The sequence below is a fragment of the Equus quagga genome, chromosome 19 (assembly GCF_021613505.1).
Source record: "Equus quagga isolate Etosha38 chromosome 19, UCLA_HA_Equagga_1.0, whole genome shotgun sequence".
Classification (NCBI taxonomy): Eukaryota; Metazoa; Chordata; class Mammalia; order Perissodactyla; family Equidae; genus Equus; species Equus quagga.
In genome coordinates this window covers 25,252,205-25,271,587 of record NC_060285.1, presented here as the reverse complement: position 1 = coordinate 25,271,587, position 19,383 = coordinate 25,252,205, and the positions used below count along the sequence as shown (strand labels likewise).

The following is a 19,383-nucleotide window of genomic DNA, read 5'->3' as shown; positions in this document are numbered from 1 at the left end:
TACCTGAGCTGCAGATTTTCAGGGTAAGGCAGAGTCTAGCAGGGGCAAAGTTTTGGAAATGCCAAGTCTGAGATGCCTATTGAGGACCTAAGTGCAGATGTTAAGAACTACAGTGGCATTTGTGAGTCCAGAGTTCAGGGAAGAGAATCAGGCTAGAGAAATAAATGTGGAAGTTGTTAAAATGGAAGGGGAATTTAAAGCCAGGGGCCTGGAGGAGGGCAGACAGAGCGCAGGGTGAGGAGTGAGTGTTCCAACATTTGGAGATCAGGCAGAAGAGGAACCAGAAAAGGAAACTGTGCAGGAGTGAGCAGCCAGTGATGTGGAAGAACCAAGAAAGAGTGGGTCCCGGAAACCAGCTGAAGAAAGTATTCCAAGAAAGAGGCAGTGATCCAGTGAGCCAGCTGCTGCTGAAAGGTACGTACAAGGAAGACTTGAAAGGACAAGTTGAATTTGGCAATAGGAGGGTCATTGGTGACCTTGACAAAAGGAGTTTAGGTGGAATGATGGGGACAGAAGCCTGACGGAAGGAGAGAATAGGCAGGACAATAGACCTGGGGCATGAAATGGAAAAATAAAATGTCAAGGTGAAAATTTGGTAATGCTGTGCAAGCAGTGTTCTGTTTGGCTAATGGAAGAAAGAAACTATTACCTCAAGCAGAAACCTGTTTCTCTGATCAGTAATAAATTCGTTGATAGTCCTTTTTGTGTCTGAACCTTTAAAGAAAATTGAAATAGACTTAGATTTAGTTCATTATCCCTCAAAGATGTTGTATAAAATAAAAGCTATGTAATTAAATTATTGCATGCCATATGTATCTGACTTAAAAAAAATACTATAACTCCAGATCAACTTTTTTCCTAAACACTCAAAAACTAATTAAAAATAATAACTATGATTTATTTTGTGTCCATCATACTCCAGGAACTTTATTACACACTTTAAATCATTTCAATTAGTCCTAACAATAATCCCACAAAGGTAGTGATTACTATCCCCATTCTGTATGTGAGGTCCTGAAGCTCAGGGGTGTCAAGATGTTTGTCTAAGATCACACAGCGAACAAGTGGCACAAAGGGCATATGACTCCTGAGCCTGTGCTAAATAAGACGGAACTGTTTTCAATCTTAACATTTTAGCCAATCTAGACATAAAACTGAAGTCCTAACAATATGTTTGGGGATCACAAACCAAATTTATGGCAGGAAAAGAAAAGATGACAACTAGCTTTACCATCTAGCAATAGAAAAGACCCAAGTTTCCTTTCTTTTTTTGTTTTTAAGTAATCAAAGACCTGATAAAGACAACATAAAGCACTAATTTTTTTTTTTCTTTTGAGGAAGATTAGCTCTGGGCTAACATCTGCCACCAATCCTCCTCTTTTTGCTGAGGAAGACTGGCCCTGAGCTAACATCCGTGCCCATCTTCCTCTACTTTATATGTGGGACGCCTGCCACAGCATGGCTTGATAAGCAGTGCCATGTCCACACCCTGGATCTGAACCGGCAAACCCCGGGCCACCAAAACAGAATGTGAGAACTTAACCGCTGCACCCCCGGGCTGGCCCCCAAATTTACTTTCAAGGTTTCTTCATTCTGGAAAAATACATAGGCTACATTTCAACAATGTTTGCTTCATGGAATTCCAACAGAATGTGATATAGAATAAAAACCTCTTAATAACGATGTAAATATAAATAGAAGTAGAGATTAAATAGTATTTTCCAAATAACCAGGAAGCCTGTGCTGCATGAAGAGGCCCCCCCAGGCTTCTTGCGGTTGTGTTCGGCCTCCACTTCTTACTAGCTGTGGGAACGTGCGCAAATTACTCACCCTCTCCAAGCCTCGGTTTCCTTGTCTGTAAAGTGAGGATACTAATTGTGGTAGATTCTATTGTTGTGCCCAAATGTTTTCTGCCCCTCTCTGGAAGAAGATTGTCTCCCTCACCCCACCCCCGTTAATATCAGGCTTGACAATTGACTTGATTTGGCTCATGGAATGGAAGTGGAAGTGAGCTATGTTGCTTCCATGCAGAAGTTTTAAGAACCACCACCGATTCTCTTTCTCCCTCGGCCATAACTCCAGCAGAGGGCGGAAGAATGGGGGAGGCTGTTCCTTCAGTGCAGGACTCAGTGAAAAGCACAGGGTTGATGGGGCCGGCCCGGTGGTGCAGCAGTTAAGTTCGCACTTTCTGCTTCAGCGGCCTGGGGTTCTCCAGTTTGGATCCCAGGTGTGGAGCTATGCACTGCTTGGCAAGCCATGCTGTAGGAGGCATCCCACATATAAAGTAGAGGAAGATGGGCACGGATGTTAGCTCAGGGCCAGTCTTCTTCAGCAAAAAGAGGAGGATTGGCAGCAGATGTTAGCTCAGGGCTAATCTTCCTCAAAAAAAAAAAAAGCACCAAGTTGAAAACTGAATGAGAAATAAACCTCTGTTGTTGTGAGCCACTGAAATTGAGGAGTGGTTTATTACCATAGCCTAAATTAGCCTAAGTAGATCATTACTATTACTCTTCACCCCATAGCAGTGTTGTCAGAAGGAAATGAGGCAATATATTACAAAACACATAGTAATTTCTTAGTAACTGTTAGGTATTATTATTTTAAAAATACAACTGGAATGAGTAATCACTTAATTTTTCAAGGTCAGTAATAATAGCAATAGTGATTATTATAACCATCAATAAATAGTTCTATGACAGTGAGTGACAGATAAACAACAAGCTTTGGAGTCAGACAGGCAATGGTTTGAATTCTGCATCCATGTAGTGACCTTAAATAAGTGAATCAACCTCACTGAGCCATTTTCATCAGATGAGGAGAGGAGGCACAAAGATCTAACAGCATTTTGTGGAGAATTAAATAAAATAACATATGTGAAAGTAATAAGCACCTAGTTAGCACACAGTTTTCTTTTTAACACTTAAAAAAAACTTTATGGGGGGGCTGGCCCCGTGGCCGAGTGGTTAAGTTCGCGCGCTCCGCTGCAGGCGGCCCAGTGTTTCGTTGGTTCGAATCCTGGGCGCGGACATGGCACTGCTCATCAGACCACGCTGAGGCAGCATCCCACATGCCACAACTAGAAGAACCCACAACGAAGAATATACAACTATGTACCGGGGGGCTTTGGGGAGAAAAAGGAAATAATAAAATCTTAAAAAAAAAAAAAAAAAACTGTATAGGGGCTGGCCCCACAGCAGCCTCATGGTTAAGTTCAGCGTGCTCTGCTTCAGCGGCCCAGGGCTCACAGGTTTGGATCCTGGGCGCAGACCTAGACCGCTCATCAGCCATACTGTGTTGGCAACCCACATACAAAATAGAGGAAGATTGGCACAGGTGTCAGCTTAGGGTGAATCTTCCTCAGCAAAAAACAAACAATCCCGACTTTTTAGTATAGAAATCATCAACCTGCATAAAAGTAGAGTCATAAAATGAACAGCCATGTACCTATCATCTACTGCAACATTACCAACATTTTTTTTTTAAGAAGATTAGCCCTGAGCTAACATCTGCTGCCAATCCTCCTCTTTTTGCTGAGGAAGACTGGCCCTGAGCTCACATCTGTGCCCATCTTCCTCTGCTTTATATGTGGGATGCCTCCCACAGCATGGCTTGCCAAGCAGTGTCATGTCTGCACCCGGGATCCGAAATGGCAAACCTTGGGCTGCCAAAGTGGAAGGTGCACCCTTAACCGCTGCGCGACTGGGCCGGCCCCCAATACCAACATTTTACCAATCTTGTTTCATCTATTGCCACCCCTCATTTTTCCTTTCATTGGATATTTTAAAGCCAAGCCATTGTTATCATGTCATCCATAAATACTTTAGTATGTAACTCTATCAGATAAAAAAGTTTTAAAACACAGCCATTGTACTATTACCATCCCAAACAAAAATCAACAATTCCTTAGTATCATCTTACACCAAGTGTGGGTTCAAATTTCCCTAGTTGTCTCAAAAATAACTTTTTAAGGGCTGGCTCAGTGGCATGTGGTTAAGTTCGCATGCTCTGCTTCAGTGGCCCTGGGTTTGCCGGTTTGGATCTCAGGCATGGACCTAGCACCACTCGTCAAACCATGCTGTGGCGGCATCCCACATAAAATAGAGGAAGACTGGCACAGATGTTAGCTCAGCGACAATCTTCCTCGAGCAAAAAGAGGAGGATTGGAAACATGTTATCTTCCTCACACACACACAAAATTTTTTAATTACAAAGAACTTTTTAGAATTTAAAAAATTAAAATCTAAACAAAGATCAATTTGGTCGGTATGGCTCCTAAAGTCAATTTTTTATCTATAAAACAGCCATCCCCCTCTCCCCACAGACACTACCTTTTTTCCATGCCATTTATTTGTTTAAGAAAGCAGATCAATTTCCCAGGAGAATTTCCCACAGAATGGACTTGGCAGATTGCATCCTCATGGTGTGATTTAACATGGTCCTCAATCTCCCATATTTACTTGATTCAATTCAGGTTCAATTTACTTAAATATTTTTAACAGAAAAAAAGAATAAAAGTGCTTACGGTAGCTTGATTTGGTCACTTATGATGGGTCAAATTCAAAATAAATTTCCATATCCAAAAAAATCCTATACTGTCAATTTACTAAATATTATAGGCATGCTCACCATTTCAGGCTCCTTTAACATGGTACTGTCTGGCTGAGTTGATGCAATTTTATTCTTCGGCTCTAAATAGACTGGTTATAGTGGGTTTCCCACTTCGGCTCTTCTCACTGTCAGGCAGGTCTTTTGGCCGAGAGACCATGTATGATAAAGCCCTCCCCAAAGCACTAGTTCTCCTCGACACCAAGGCACCTCATCACTCCCCGGGGAGGTAATGACCAGTCTGAGGGGTCTGAATCTATAGAGAACTGCAGCTGAGCAAAGCCATCCAAAGGGGTTGCCCCTTGAGAGCAAAAACAAAGTCAAGCCTGGTGCATGACCGTGGAAATGGCCCTTCTGTCATGTAGCCTAGCTGATCTGCCTGTGACAACTGCCCGGGTAACGTCTTTGATGGTGATCTAGCAGTTTACCATTACTGCAAACACAAAAATAAAATTACCTACGCTCCCAAGGTAGGGGCCTCTTCTCATTTTACTATCATGTAGACTTGTTTTCAATCAGAATTTAGACAGGCAGCGTAAGGTTGGGGAATGGGGGTTTAACTCAAATCAACTCTTGATTGGAAATAGGGTCTCAGGGGGACTTCTTTATTTTAAACGAAAATGTCCAAATTGCTTCTCTATGTAATCAGCTGAAACTAACAACCTGATTGCCATTGCCAACAGAGCCCAAATTGCCTTGGATAAATTTTACTATTTCCTTTTTAAGAGTCTACCATATGTCATTTACTCTTAAGAGACCAGTAACTCCATTAACCAGCAGTGGTGACGAATAGGGTCATCTGCAAAGCCATCCTTCCTAGTTATCTCAGAACTGTTAGAGTTCTGGCAAGGATTTTTGAAGTCAGCCACTTTGTGTAGAACTCTTTCTAAAAAACACATCACCCATAATTTTAAATGCTATTGATGTCTTAGGATTCTCCATTCTACAGAGGTGAACTATGGGACCCAAGACTGAACCTAGAGACACCTTGTCAGTAGTATTGTCACTGACACCACCACATTGCTCTCATGTGCCGCTCTTTCCATACAATTATAGTGCAGAATATGCACCTCCAAGGTCTTCTAAACAAGTTAACACGGCTTGCCTTTTCTACATTAATTACTGAATCCAGAGTTCTTTCCTAAGTGGTTTTCTCGTTCTCTGAAGATTCTTTTTCACAATTTGGGCAAGTGCCTGGACTTTCGGAGCCAGAGAAATGTTTTCTAAGTTACCACAGCAGATCCTGGGCACTTGATGTACACTCACTCTTCCTCTCTTCCTCCCTTCCTTTTCAATATTTTGTTAAAAGATTTGGACGAGACTCATTTGGGGGGAAGATTTTATGACTCCATCATCCTAGCATTAATCACTTTAACTTTATTAGCTTCAAACTGCTTTCTATCTCATTTGTAGGCACTTCTTGATCTGATAAGTAGGAATTGCCTGTGACATTTTGATTACCAGATTGCCCTCTTTCATAGAGCAATAATTAATAGCTTGTAGTATTTTTTTTTTTTTTTTTTAGGAAGATTAGCCCTGAGCTAACTGCTGCCAATCCTCCTCTTTTTGCTGAGGAAGACTGGCCCTGAGCTCACATCTGTGCCCATCTTCCTCCACTTTATATGCGGGACGCCTACCACAGCATGGTGTGCCAAGCAGTGCCATGTCTGCACCTGGGACCCGAACCGGTGAACCGGGGCCGCCAGAAATGGGACATGCGCACTTAACCGCTGCACCACCAGGCTGGCCCCTAGCTTGTAGTATTTTAACATGTTGTCTTCAAAGCTCATTAAAACCTGATACAAAGTTTACCTCTTTGCAACAAAAGGCAAACATTTCATTCTATTAGCTTCCTGATTCTGGATATATGAGTTCTATGGCCCAGATAATCAAGACTTCTCTTTAGAAAGTCTCTATATTTCCACATCTAGAACTGAGTTGAGATGCCAGAGCCATTACCTTTCATACTATATCATTTTGGCAGTGACTTTCTTCCTTAGAGCCATGAAAATGAGAAACAGTCTATTTCTTGGAAAAGTATGTTTTCTTATTTAAAATAGATTTTCTCCTGATTCTCAACTCCCATTTACAAACACCCCCCTCACCATATTATGAGACAGCATGCTTTGTTTAGCTCGCCTCCAGAAAAGCCCCCAACCCTGACATTAACAGTAAATATTCAAAACAGTGTTCTTTAAACAAAGAGTAACTTAGACGTACCTTCTGTTAATCTGAGAATAAGAGTGGGATCTAGCCCAAATTTTTCAAATGAGCCACCAGTTGTCTCAGAGTAGAATACTGTTTGGCTCAGATGTGAACGACTCTTCATTCGGGATGAAAAAGTAGACTTTTGGTGGACTTTCATGCTGCGGTTCATAAATTTTTCCTGCCCAAGTGGAAAAGTTTAAAAGAATTTCCAATATACTAAAATAATGTTGCCTTAAAATAGTGATCATATATTAAAAATATCATTTGCAAAAGTCCTTTTATCATTACTAATACATTAAATAAACAACCTCAATTTCTTATCTTTGGAGGACTGTGTTTTCAATTCCTTCTTGTATGAAGCTGAGCTCAAATATGAAAACGTGCAACCCTTACTAAGCATGTATGTCACAAACATGAGACTGGAAAATGTTATTCTGGTTTTATTTTCACAATCTTGTCCAAAATGCAGTTAATTTGGAAATTCCATTGATTTGAAAGTATTGGTTCTGTGGAATTGGAAACTTGAGAGGAAATGGACCTCCTCAGTAGACATCAAAAAATCAAGCTTCCAATTTCATGAATCTTTTCTCAATTTAATTTTGGATTCTTTCAATAAAACTATAGACCACGGGCATAAAATCATCATCTTACAGTTGAACCAGCTATTGGACATTTCTATATATTTTCCTCATTCTAGTTAGGATTTTTTAAAAAATTCTGGATCAACCTTTACCTCTGGGAATTAGGAAAGCAAGCGTCATGAAATCCGAACCATGTAATGTGAAGTATGATCGTGCAAATAGCCAGATCAACTGCAAGGCACAGCTGGAAAGTTAGCCTTGTCGCTGATCTAGCTTCATACCAACTAATTCTTAGATAACACCCCTTCCTTCACTTTTATGCCTTCTTCCTTCCCCCACTGCCCTCCCTAGTACGCGCATATACATTCTCTTATCTGTATCTATCGGACAAATATTGACTTATTCTTAATTCAGCTCCTGTTAGCGCCTCAGTGAAGTCTTTGTGCGCATGCACACAAACACACACACAATCCACCACGACCCTCTTCTCCTCAACAAAGATGGGCACCCCTTTCTCTACATTTCCTTTGTGTGCCTCTATTACCGTATTTCATCAACTCTAAGACGCCATTTATTGTAAGATGCACTACTATTGTATGCACTGCCAATGCTGTAGGACATCTCATCTATGGAGGCTGGATTTCACTTGCAGAAATGTGAAAATGTGAAAAAATGGGGGCATTAGAATCAGTGAGGTAGGGTATACTGTACCCATCATACTGGGCTGTAGTGTATCTGTCTTCCCCCCACAGGCATTGATAGTAGGTCCCTGCCACAGGCTGGATGCTGTCCTCTCCTGTGTGTTGACACCATCTCCCAGAACGGTAAAAGTGATAGATAAGAGGATCTGATTCTAACATTAATTGGGATTGGGATTTCAATAAAATCTTACCTTTTTCTTTGCTGCTATTTCATTTTCTTTGAAAAGAAAGAGATCTTTGAAAAAGATCTTATATGGCCCATCCTTTTTGACTGAGTCATCGTTTGCTTTATCTATTCAAAAAAAAAAAAAAACTTTTGTCATCTCTCCTCTGTCGACCAGAACAGCAAAGCTCCCACTAGCCAGAGTAGAGTAAGAGGGATACTCCGGTCTCTGAGGAGGACACAGGCATCCTCACCTCCCGCCTGAGGCAGAGATGCAGGGCCTGGATCTCAGGGACAGAAGCCACAGCTCCTCTCTCTGTTTCCCATGGCAACCGGCACAGTGCTCAGTGCTTCACAGGAGGTGAGTGGATACTTGCTGTGTAAATAGATAAGGGGCCTCCTACAAGATAGTGGGACCATATTTTGAGACATTAAGATGTTGCTTCTTCCCACCACTACAAACATATCCACCATTACCCTTACACCACCATTTTGTCAGCAATAGACACAACCAATACCCTTAGGGAGATCCTCAGGCCAGACCAGAGAGTCTTAAAAGGGAAAGTCAAAGATAATAACAAGTGTTGATGAGGATGTGGAGAAACTGGACCCTCACACACTGCTGGTGGGAATTCAAAATGGTGCAGCCACATTGGAAAACAGTCTGGGAGTTCCTCAAAAAGTTGAACATAGAGTTGCCATGTGACCCAGCCACTCACTGCTAGGTATATATCCAACAGAAACGACAACATTATGTCCACACAAAAACTTGCACATGAATGTTTATAGCAGCATTATTTATAATAGTCAAAAGTTGGAACAACCCAAATATCCATCAACTGATGAATGGATTAAAAACAATATGGTATATCCTTACAATAAAATATTAATCAGCCATAAAAAGCAATGAGATATGATACATACTATAACATGAATAAACCTTAGAAACATTATATTAAGCGAAAGAAGCCAGTCACAAAAGGCCACATATTATGATTCCATTACATTCTACGAAATGCCCAGAATAGGCACATCTATGGAGACAGAAGATAGATTAATGATTTCTTAGGGCTGGAGGTGAGATGGGAGATGCGGGTGATGCCTAAGGGATGCAAAGCTTCTTTTTGAGGTGATGAAAATGTTTTCAAATTGACTGTGGTGATGGCTGCTCATATCTGCGAATATACTAAAAATCGCAGACTTGTACATCTAATAAAAAAGAAGCCTGGCTACAAAGAGAGAGACACTTTTTGTTTTTGTTTTTATTCATAAAATCTGAAATTACAAAGCCTTTCTCTTTTTCTTTCTTGCTTTCTAATGCTTGGGGGCGGGGGCTGAGGGATCCTGGCTTTAAATACCAATAGCTAAAGCCAAGAATACTGGGAACTTGGAGCTGACCCCTTAAATCAGGGAGAGGGAAAGGATGAGGACAAATTCCCCACCCCCAGCATCCACCTTCACTCACCTTCACCTCCCTAAAAAGCTCCAAATAAGAGATTCAGTGGGTCTGGCCCTGAGCCAATAGAATCACTCTGGTTCCACATCATCCCTCCCCCGGGGTCCCCCACCCCACGAGATTCTGGTCAAGCCAGCATGAACATGAGAATATAGGTTAATACCATTTAGGTTTTGGGATAGGGGAGGATTTCTTAAACAACAGAAAAACTATTAATTATAGAAGAAAAGATGGATACATTTGACTATCTTAAGGACTTTGTTCATTAAAAGACACCACAAATAAAGCGAAAAAATAAGTTAAAACTGAGAAAAGATATTTACACTACATACAACTGACAGAATTGGGATCTCCATATTTACAGAAGTACATTCAATCATTACGAAAATCAATAAGAACAACTGACAATAAGTACAGTACAAATCAATAAGAGAAGCACTAACCCCAGTAGAAAAATTTTAAAAAGAATTTATTGAACAAGTATTTCGCAGAAGAAGAAACACGTATGGTCAATAAACATATGAGTACTGTTCAACCTCATTAGTTATCAGGGAAATGCAAATAAAACCATCAGGATATCCCAATGTCACCCATTTGATTGGCAAAAAATTAAGAAGTCTGATGATACCCAACGTTTAGAGAGGCTATGATTCCACTGGATCTCTAACACATTGTCAGTACACATGTGATTGGGCACAATTACTTTGAAAAACACTTTGATATTATCATTTAAATTTGAATATTCACCAAGCATAATTCAATAGCAACAATTCTATTCCTAGGTATATATGCAACAGAAACTGTCTCGTATGTACCAGGAGATAGGTACAAGAACGTTTATTAGCAGCTCTGTTTTTAATAGCAACAACCTGAAACAACTCACTTACTTATAGGAGAGTCAACAAACAAGCTGTGATAGATTCATACCACGTGGTATTATGCAGCAGTCAAAATAAATGATCTGCAGCACACAACGATATGAATGAATCTTAATATATAGTGCTAAGTGAAAACGTTTCAAAAGATTACAGTCAGCAGGATAGTCTTTTTAAACAGTTAAAAATAACTAAAGTAAAAAAATATGCTCTTTAAGACTACATATAGACAAGATAAAATTATGTAAATAAAAAGGCAAAGAAAGAATCTGCATAGCATTCACCATGGTGGCTACCTCAGGTGAAGGAAGATAAGGGATGGGGTGTAAGGTATCGTCAGGATCCTGGCTTTTGTGGCTTCTGGTAGGTTCAGAGATTCATACATTATTAATATATATTAATTTAAAAGGAGATGGGGGGCCGGTCCCGTGGCCGAGTGGTTAAGTTCACGCACTCTGCTTCAGTGGCCTAGGGTTTCGCTGGTTCAGATCCTGGGCACGGACATGGCACCACTTATCAGGCCACGCTGAGGCGGCGTCCCATATGCCACAGCTAGAAGGACCCACAACTAAAATACACAACTGTGTACTGGTGGGCTTTGGGGAGAAGAAGGAAAATAAATAAATAAATAAATGAAAATAAAAAGAGAGTCATGGGGCTCAGGGAACTGGTCCCAAATAGGCCAGTGCTCGTCCTGCTTTTTATGCTGTGAGTGATAAAGTCCTTCATCTTTGACCCAAGAGTTTTGTATCTCCTGTCAGCCTCCAGGAAACTGTGGCAAGTTCACTTATTAGTTTGCAAACAGGGGAAAATCTGAGATCCCACACAGTTCTTGACAAAGTAATTTAAACCCTTTAATAAAAAAGGAATCATCTAATATCTACTATTCTACTCTTCTGCATCTTGGTTTTTTCAATTAGCAATGTAGTTAGGAGTTCTTTTCACATCAGCACACATATATATTTACCTCATCAAAAGAAAAATAGCTGTCTAGTATCCCATTCCTTGTATCATCCTTTATATTACTAATCCCGTGCCAATATACATTATGGTTGATCCAGTCTTATGCTATTATAAACAATGCTGCAATGAATATTCTTGTACACATATCTTTAATCACTTATGCAAACATATCTTAGAATAAATTGCCAACACGGCCCTATCTAAATGCTTTTTAAAACTTGCTAGTGGACCAGAGGCTCCAAGTGCTCCCCAGACACCCATTCTGCCTTCTTCTACAGGAATAGACCCCTTAATTCTAGCTTGGCACATGGGCACCCAGAGTAAAGACCTCAACCTGGCTTAGAGCTGGATATAGCCACGTGACTAAGTTCTGGACAAGGTGACATCAGGGCAGGTGTTGAGTGTAACTTCTAGGAATGTCCCCAAAGGGAGGGGCATCTCCTTCCCTCCCATTTTCTCTTCCTGGCTGGTAGGAATATGGGTGTGATCACTGGTGCAGAAGCAGCCACCTGTGATCAAGAATATAGGCCAGCAACAAGCTAGAAGAAGCCCGGGCCCCTGACGTGAGCCTCCACATGGGCCCTGGATGCTAATGTCCAGAGTTTGTTACCTAAGAGAGAACTAAACTTCCATCACGTTTAAGCCTCTGCTGTTTTACATTTTCTGTCAGTTGGAGCCAAACCTTTTAATTCTAAATATAGATAGGGCCAAATTGTCCTTCAAAGAGGATGACGATAGAAAGCCTGTTACCTGGAATACACTCTTGATGTTATCTAATTTTTAAATCTCTGTCAAATTTACAAGTGAAAAAAAGTTATTCTTGTATACTGATAAATACTAATTGCTTGTATACTTGGAAAGAAGCGGGAGGATAAGGAAAGGGTGGTAGAGGAAAGGAGAGGACAAATTTTGATAAAGTGTGGTTATTCGTGTCCTTTATTATGACAAATAATTTGAGTTAATTGTTTTACGTCATGCAAGACTTTAGCAATCTAGCTAAATATGACAATCTAATGCCCCTCTGATTGGAAGATTTTTCTTTTCAGAATTAAAATGCAGAAGAGAACCTTCTCAGCAGGCAGTTTATAAACTCTACACAGAGACCACGTCTGATGCTCCTTGTGGAGCTTTCTCCCTTTCTTACTCTCCCAGTCCACTGTGGGGGCTAACCCCACTGGGCACAAAGCAAGAACTCCTTGACTGATTTCTTCTTTACCTCCAGAAGTCAGCGCTATCGGCAAAAAATGCGATGACATTTTGTCTCCTGGCCCTGTCAAAGAAAAGGAAATACATCTTTAAAAATTCTGTAAACATTGCATAAAGCAGCTAAATTCAACTACCACTGACACCCAAAGAGCCTTCAGTGCTTTTAAAAGCAGTGCACACACAATGTTTTTGACCCAGTGATTCCAATTCTACAAACTTATCCCAAGAAAATAATCACGTAAGTGGGCAAAAAAGTATGGGCTACAATAATGTTTATCAATATCTTATTTAATAAATAGGGAGTTGATTAAACAACTATGTTATACCCATAAAATGAAGGTCATGAGGCCCTTTAAAATGATGCTATTGTGACTATTTACCTCTGTTCCCTCTACATTATGAGTAAAAAACAAAATATTTCAAAAGAGTGGGAATAGTGTGGATAAAAACATGCTAAATCAGAGAGGCATTTGAAAAGTTGTCCCCCAAACATTAACAGTGGTTTTCTCTGATTTGGAGCAATCTCTCCTTTCATTTTTATCAGGTTTGGGATTTGAATTAGATGAATTTGAATTAGCAAATCATCTTAACTGCAAATTTTACAGAAGTGCCCCCAAAACTCAGTTATTAAGATAAATAACATATTAATGAAACTTTTTAAAAAATTCAAAATTAATGCAGGGAAAAATCCGTGATAAGCAAAATATCAAAATGTTAAATACAGACAGGATCTGACCGTGCATTTATATGACCCTGAGAGTGAGGGCCTCGCTTGCCACACCCTCATCCCAGCCCACAGATCTTGTCTTTATTTAAAATTTTGATATTTTGTTTCATCGTGGATTTCTTACATTAGTTTTTATTTTTGAAAATAATGAATTAAAATGTTTATTTTGATTACTGAGTTTTTGCCTCTCCCTTTAAATTGTGCACCCAAGGGAAATGCCTCACTTGCCTCCCCCTAATCCTTGTCTTGAAGTTTTATACTTTTTTTGTATCATTCAAATTTCTTAATGAGCTTGTGTAATTTTTACCATGAAAAATATAACAATGATATTTTCATTTGGGGAAGAAAAAGGATATTCAGGATTTTATATAAAAAGGTGTGCCCATGACAGGAACAATGAATGAGACGAAATGTCCTATTTTGGCCTGCCCATTTAAATTTATGCCTCAGTAATCTCAAAGAGCCATGTTTGAGAGCCAAGAGTCCCATGAGAGCCTGTATAAGGTGATTAAGAGCACAGACTCTGGAGTGGACAAGCCTGTTGGTTTGGCATTTACAGATGTGTGAGCCAGTTCATTCAACATTCAGAAAATATTTATTGAGTACCTACTATGTGCCGGGCTGGGTGCTGAAGATGGCAATTTAAAAATAAAGAACAACAAAAAAGACAAAAACCGTTGTCTTCAGGGAGCCTACATTTTAATTACTTAGCATCTCTGAGCCTCAGGTTCCTATTCCATGAAATGGGAACAATAGTTCCACCTCTCAAGGCTTTCATGAGGATGCAATGAGGCAATGTATATAACAACCATCAGGGTGCCTAGAATACAGACCAAACTCAGTAAGTGGGACCTATTATGCGCCAATATTTACTAATTAATAAAAACCTACAATATTATTATACATTTTCAGATTACTGAAGATTTTTTCACAGGCATTGGGTTCATTCTGACAAATGGAAAACAAGGGTTGGTGAAAAATTGATGACAACCTGTTGGGTTGATATATTTGGAATCTGGATGGCTAATACTAAAGATTTGCAAAAGATTTTCTCAAATTTACACTCCGTACTCATCTCCCCCCTAAGATTCTGCTCAGCTTTCTTGTCATACTTTTACTCCTTCAATCCTTCTATCTAAATTCACTCCCCTCCCCATCCCCACTCCCATTCCCTTTATCCTGAAAGTCTACCTGCAACAAACATCTTTATCCATGGGTTCTGGCACTTTTTCACTCATAGAAAACCTGCAAGTTCTCGTTCCTCCAAGCCAACTGCTAACAGCAGATACTTGCTCTTATTCCATCTCTCCAGTAATTTGTAGACCACGTAAATGGAATCAATAGTTTCTAGACGTTGTTATACTTCTGTATTTTCATATGTATTAATCTCCTTATTAATTAATGAAGGGTTGGTGAAGAACATAGGAGAGAAGAGAACCAGCTATTCTTAGGAAGGGATTATAAAGTTCTCTGAATTAAACCAGTATGATATGCCAACCAAGAAAAAAGTAAAAGCCAGAGAATGTCTTTGTGGTGCAAAAAAAAAAATAGCATAATGACTAAACAAAGGCTCTGTAAGACAAAAGAGGGAAAATGTTGTTGGATTGCATAGCAAATGCCTGCAAATTCACATCTAAAATACACGTTTGAGTTCAACTTCTGATGGATGAAAAGAGAAAGAACTCAGAAAAATCAGGGATTTCAAATGGTGGTGTTTGACTGCAAGCCATCATTTTTAGAGGTGGCATAGGCTAGCAATTAAGACTGTCATTATGCTCCTTAATCCTCACACTTCAATTTCCCCATCTTTCAAAAGGGATGATAAGAATGGCGCCAAACTCATGGCATCGTTAGGTGAGTTAACATATGTCCTGCCCTTTGGACAGCATCAGGTGCATAGCAAGTGCCATATGAGTGTAAGCCATGGAGAAAGCATTCCAAGGAGGGAAGATCCTTGGAGTTTCTGAGGAACAGGAAGGGGACTAGTGGAACTTAAGCACAATGAATGAAGGAGAGAGTGACACTTGAGGTCAAAGAGATAACAAGGGCCCTGCAGGTCATTTACTCAGTGAAATAAAAATCATTAAGTGAATCACTCTGACTGCTGAGCTGAGAAGAGACTAGAGAAGGGGATGAGGGTCCCATAGGGAGACCTGTTGGGCAGCTACAGTCATTGGGAAGCAAGAGATAATGGGGTCTCTTGGGATAGCAGTGGAAGTGGTGAGAGGTGGTCAGACTCGAGATATATTTAAAATAGAGCCTACAGGATTGGCTGATGGTTAGGATGTGGGGCATGAGATAAAAAGCGCAGGAAATAAAGGATGGACTTGCCATCAATGGAAACAGAAACGGCTGTGGGGGAAGGGGCTGTTGGGAAGATCAAAGGTTCAATTTGGAACATGCTAAATTTGAGATATCTAGTAGACATCCAAGGGGACATGGTGTAAAACATACTGTTCTTCTAAGTCAGCATCATGCTGGTTGGTTTAATTCATTCTTGCATTCCTCCAATGTTAGATAATTATCTGTGGTTGCTGAGTCAGGTCCTTTGATGCATATCACTGCAGGGGCAGAATGAATGGCACTGTGGAAAGTCCCTGGTCTTTGGGGGCAGGTAGGTTTCAATCCTGCCTCTGACTCTTATCAGCTCTTTCCCTTAGGCCTACCCAATTAACCTCAGGCCACCTTGGGTTTTGCTTCTCTCAAGTATGGACACTAATACCTTCTCTTCCAGGCTTGTTGCAATTTTCAAACACAGATAATGTATGTAAAGTGCCTACTCACTCTAGGCTGATAGGGAAATAACTGCTTATACTTTCTTCAAAGCAGCTATCCAGATCTGTCCTCTTTCTAGTCCACTCTGTCTTGTGAATAACCATCAGCATTTGATAAGAGTGAGAGGGATAACTGACGACTAGCTTTCGTAAGAAACCCTGAATGAAAGTTCCTGAAACCGGTCATTTGAGAGGAATCTACCAGCAATATTGGTGCAAATTTAGGGAACCTGATCCACGTTAGTGCAGATTCTTAACATTTCAAGCTTCGTGGAAGTGGAGAGAGAGGAATGGGGTTTTATAATGTCCAAACGTAAAGTCCTAGACCAACTCTCAATAAAATGAACAATGACAATTTCTACCAGATGTTACTCAAAGCAGTTTGTGACTTTCTCAACAACTCTTTCTACAACTCAATGAAAATGGATTTCCAGATTCTCTCAATATGAGATAAAAAGCTTTGCTTATCTTCCATATGCAAACGAACATTTAGACAGATTCTCTCAAACTCAATGCCTTCCAATTTTTTCCCATCCACTTGGATGAATACTAGGAGAAAGGGCTGTGAACTGTGTCCTTGGATGGTGTGTAGAGACCAGAGCTAGCAATTTTTTGTTTACCCAAGAGCCAGGACCCACTGGGTCCTTGCCCTGCTCAGTGACCTGCCTCTTGATTAGGTCAGAAGCAGAGCAGGGTGATGAGGAAACTACCTTCAGCTTGACCTTTAAGGCCCTGCTGGCGTCACGCTAGTTATTTTGTGTGGACTTTTCTGTTGACATTTCTGACTGCCCGTTTTGCAAACTGAAAAAATAACTGGAAGTCAAGAGGAAGGAAGAGTAGGGAAAAAGAAGCCAAGCCAATGTGAGTCAGATGATGCGAAAAGGACTTAACACTAAGAAGTGCTATAGGGATGTTGGTTATTACGAGGAAAAATGTGTTACCCTCACCCCTCTATAATTACTTAACAACGACCGAGGAGGAGACAAGTCCACTCTCATCCTTCTGACTTCTGCAAACCTCTTGTTTGCAGGGGTTCTCCAGGCAAAATTGTATATATGAACTGTAATTGGATGCGCTCAGGTCACCCACAAATATAAATCTCCCTGAAAAAAAGGGTCAATTTCTTTTAGACTTGCCAAGAACTTGTAAACTTTAAGTACATGGTACATTCTGTGTAGTCAGGAGGGGACCTGGAATTATTGACTGAAATCTAATCTTTAACTTAATTGACCAGTAGGACAAATAGCAGGATTAAAATAAACTAACAGTAATAGTAGTAACGATAATAATAATTATTATATATGTAATATATGATTATATATAACATACAATAATATATAATTATTATTATTATTACTTATTTAGAGCTAGGCACAGGGCTAAGTAATTTACATTTCATCTTACATAAAGTTCAGACAAGTCCACAAAGTAGAAACAACTATCTCCATAACACGGATGAGAAAAGTGAGGCTTAGGGAAATTAAGTACATTTCCCAAGGTCAAATAGCTCATAAGTAACAGAAGTGGGGTTAAGACAAGTTTACTGAACCCCAAAGCCACCTATATTCCTATTTCACCCCATCCTTTATACCTATAATTCCATAAATCTGCAAATATGCCTATAATTGCAAAATGTAACAGATTCCAGTCTCTAGGAGAAATTTTATGATGTAAAATTTTAATATTTCTCTATGAATTAGTGACTTTGTGTTTCTATTTTCCATTATTTCTATTTCTCTTGTATTATTTCTCTTTCTATATTATACTTTCTTTTTTAAACTGTGTATAGACACACACACCTGTTGGTGATCATGTATCTGAGTGGTGAGTAATCTATGGATTTTTTTTTTTCCTTTAGGGTCTCTTTTATTCACAGTCTATTGAATTCTTTTCCAATTTTTTTCTTTCCTCTCTTTTTCCTACCTGACTGAACTCTCTCTTTTATGGCCATAATATGAAGCTAAAGCATATTCTTATTTATTGTGTTTATCTAAAGGACTTTTTGCTTTCTGTTCTTCATTTTTAAATGGCTTTAAAATGACACTAAAGTGAGTTACTTTTATATTTTATGCTTTTACAGGCCTCTGCCTTTTTTTTACGGTATGTTATTTCTGTCCATAAAGTGTTTTCCTTTTGATTGTAGCCTTTGCTGGGCAGAGAAAGTGCCTGTCCTGTCTTTGTATGTTCCACAGGCCTCACACAGAGCTTCTAATAAAAGTTTATACACAAAATAAAATAATTAAGAAACTCAAAACAAAATCCGGTGCCTGCCAGTGTTTTCACAGCAAGTGAGAGGCACGCAGAGGTGTGGGCGAGAATTGTAGACCATCTGTCTTAAATAACCTTGATTCCGTCTTCACCTTGCTTCCAAGCTGAGGGTAGGCTCCATCAGATACAGCGGGGGTGAGAGGGGGGTGACGGACACCGAGCTGAAACCAGTTTTACCTCAACGAGTTCGGATCCAGGAGCCGTTCCAACCTATCCTTCAGAAGGCGTTAAAGGGAAGCTGGGCGGAGACGCCAATCGATTCTCCAGCCTCGGCTCTATCCTCCCCCGCCCGGGTCCCCCTTCATCTCGGGGACCGTCTGCTAGGAGATCCCGGAGCGGAGCTGGCCAACCGAAAAGTGCGCAGTACCCGCCACCCGGCGTCGCGGCCGCGCGGACCCAGGAGCAACCCCCCGACACCCGCGCGCGCATCCCCCCCTCCCCACCCCTCGGTTCCTCCGCAGAGGGTCCTCCGCGCCCCAGAATGCCGCCCAGCCCGCTGGGCAGAGGTTTCCCCTACTCTTTCCCCTCCCGGGGTTCTCTGCTAGGTTCCCGCACCTGATCCCTGGCAGAGGCTCCCCCAACGCTTCCACCTCGGGGCGCCCTGGGCTCTCGGAGACTCCTTTCCTTCTGGCCACGTGATCGACTAAGCCCACCTTTATCTCCCTGGTGACCGAGCTTTATTTCCTTATCTGTAAACTAGGGACAGGAGTCCCTACGACATTGCCCCAGAACGTGATAGAGCGACCACAAAAGAGGCGACTCCATAATAACGTTTATTACTAATCATCATTCTCGGGGCTGGTGCCCGTCCTGTCGTTGGGATGGTTGGGGGAGGCGCGCACGCCCCCGAGCTTTG

The 19,383-nt window shown here is 40.7% G+C and overlaps 1 protein-coding gene across 1 annotated transcript in view; it reads right to left on the bottom strand.

Annotated features, from left to right (window-relative positions):
* CCDC38 (coiled-coil domain containing 38) overlaps positions 1-19,144 on the bottom strand; it is a 53,392-nt gene extending 34,248 nt beyond the window's left edge. The window contains exons 1-5 of the mRNA XM_046646262.1: positions 19,083-19,144; positions 12,769-12,822; positions 8,287-8,387; positions 6,826-6,991; positions 650-714 (exon numbers count right to left, since the gene is read on the bottom strand). Of these exons, the coding sequence (XP_046502218.1) occupies positions 650-714; positions 6,826-6,991; positions 8,287-8,387; positions 12,769-12,808 (372 nt within the window). The 5' untranslated portion in view covers positions 12,809-12,822; positions 19,083-19,144. The remainder of the gene's footprint in view (positions 1-649; positions 715-6,825; positions 6,992-8,286; positions 8,388-12,768; positions 12,823-19,082) is intronic.
* Between the last annotated feature and the right edge of the window lie 239 nt (positions 19,145-19,383).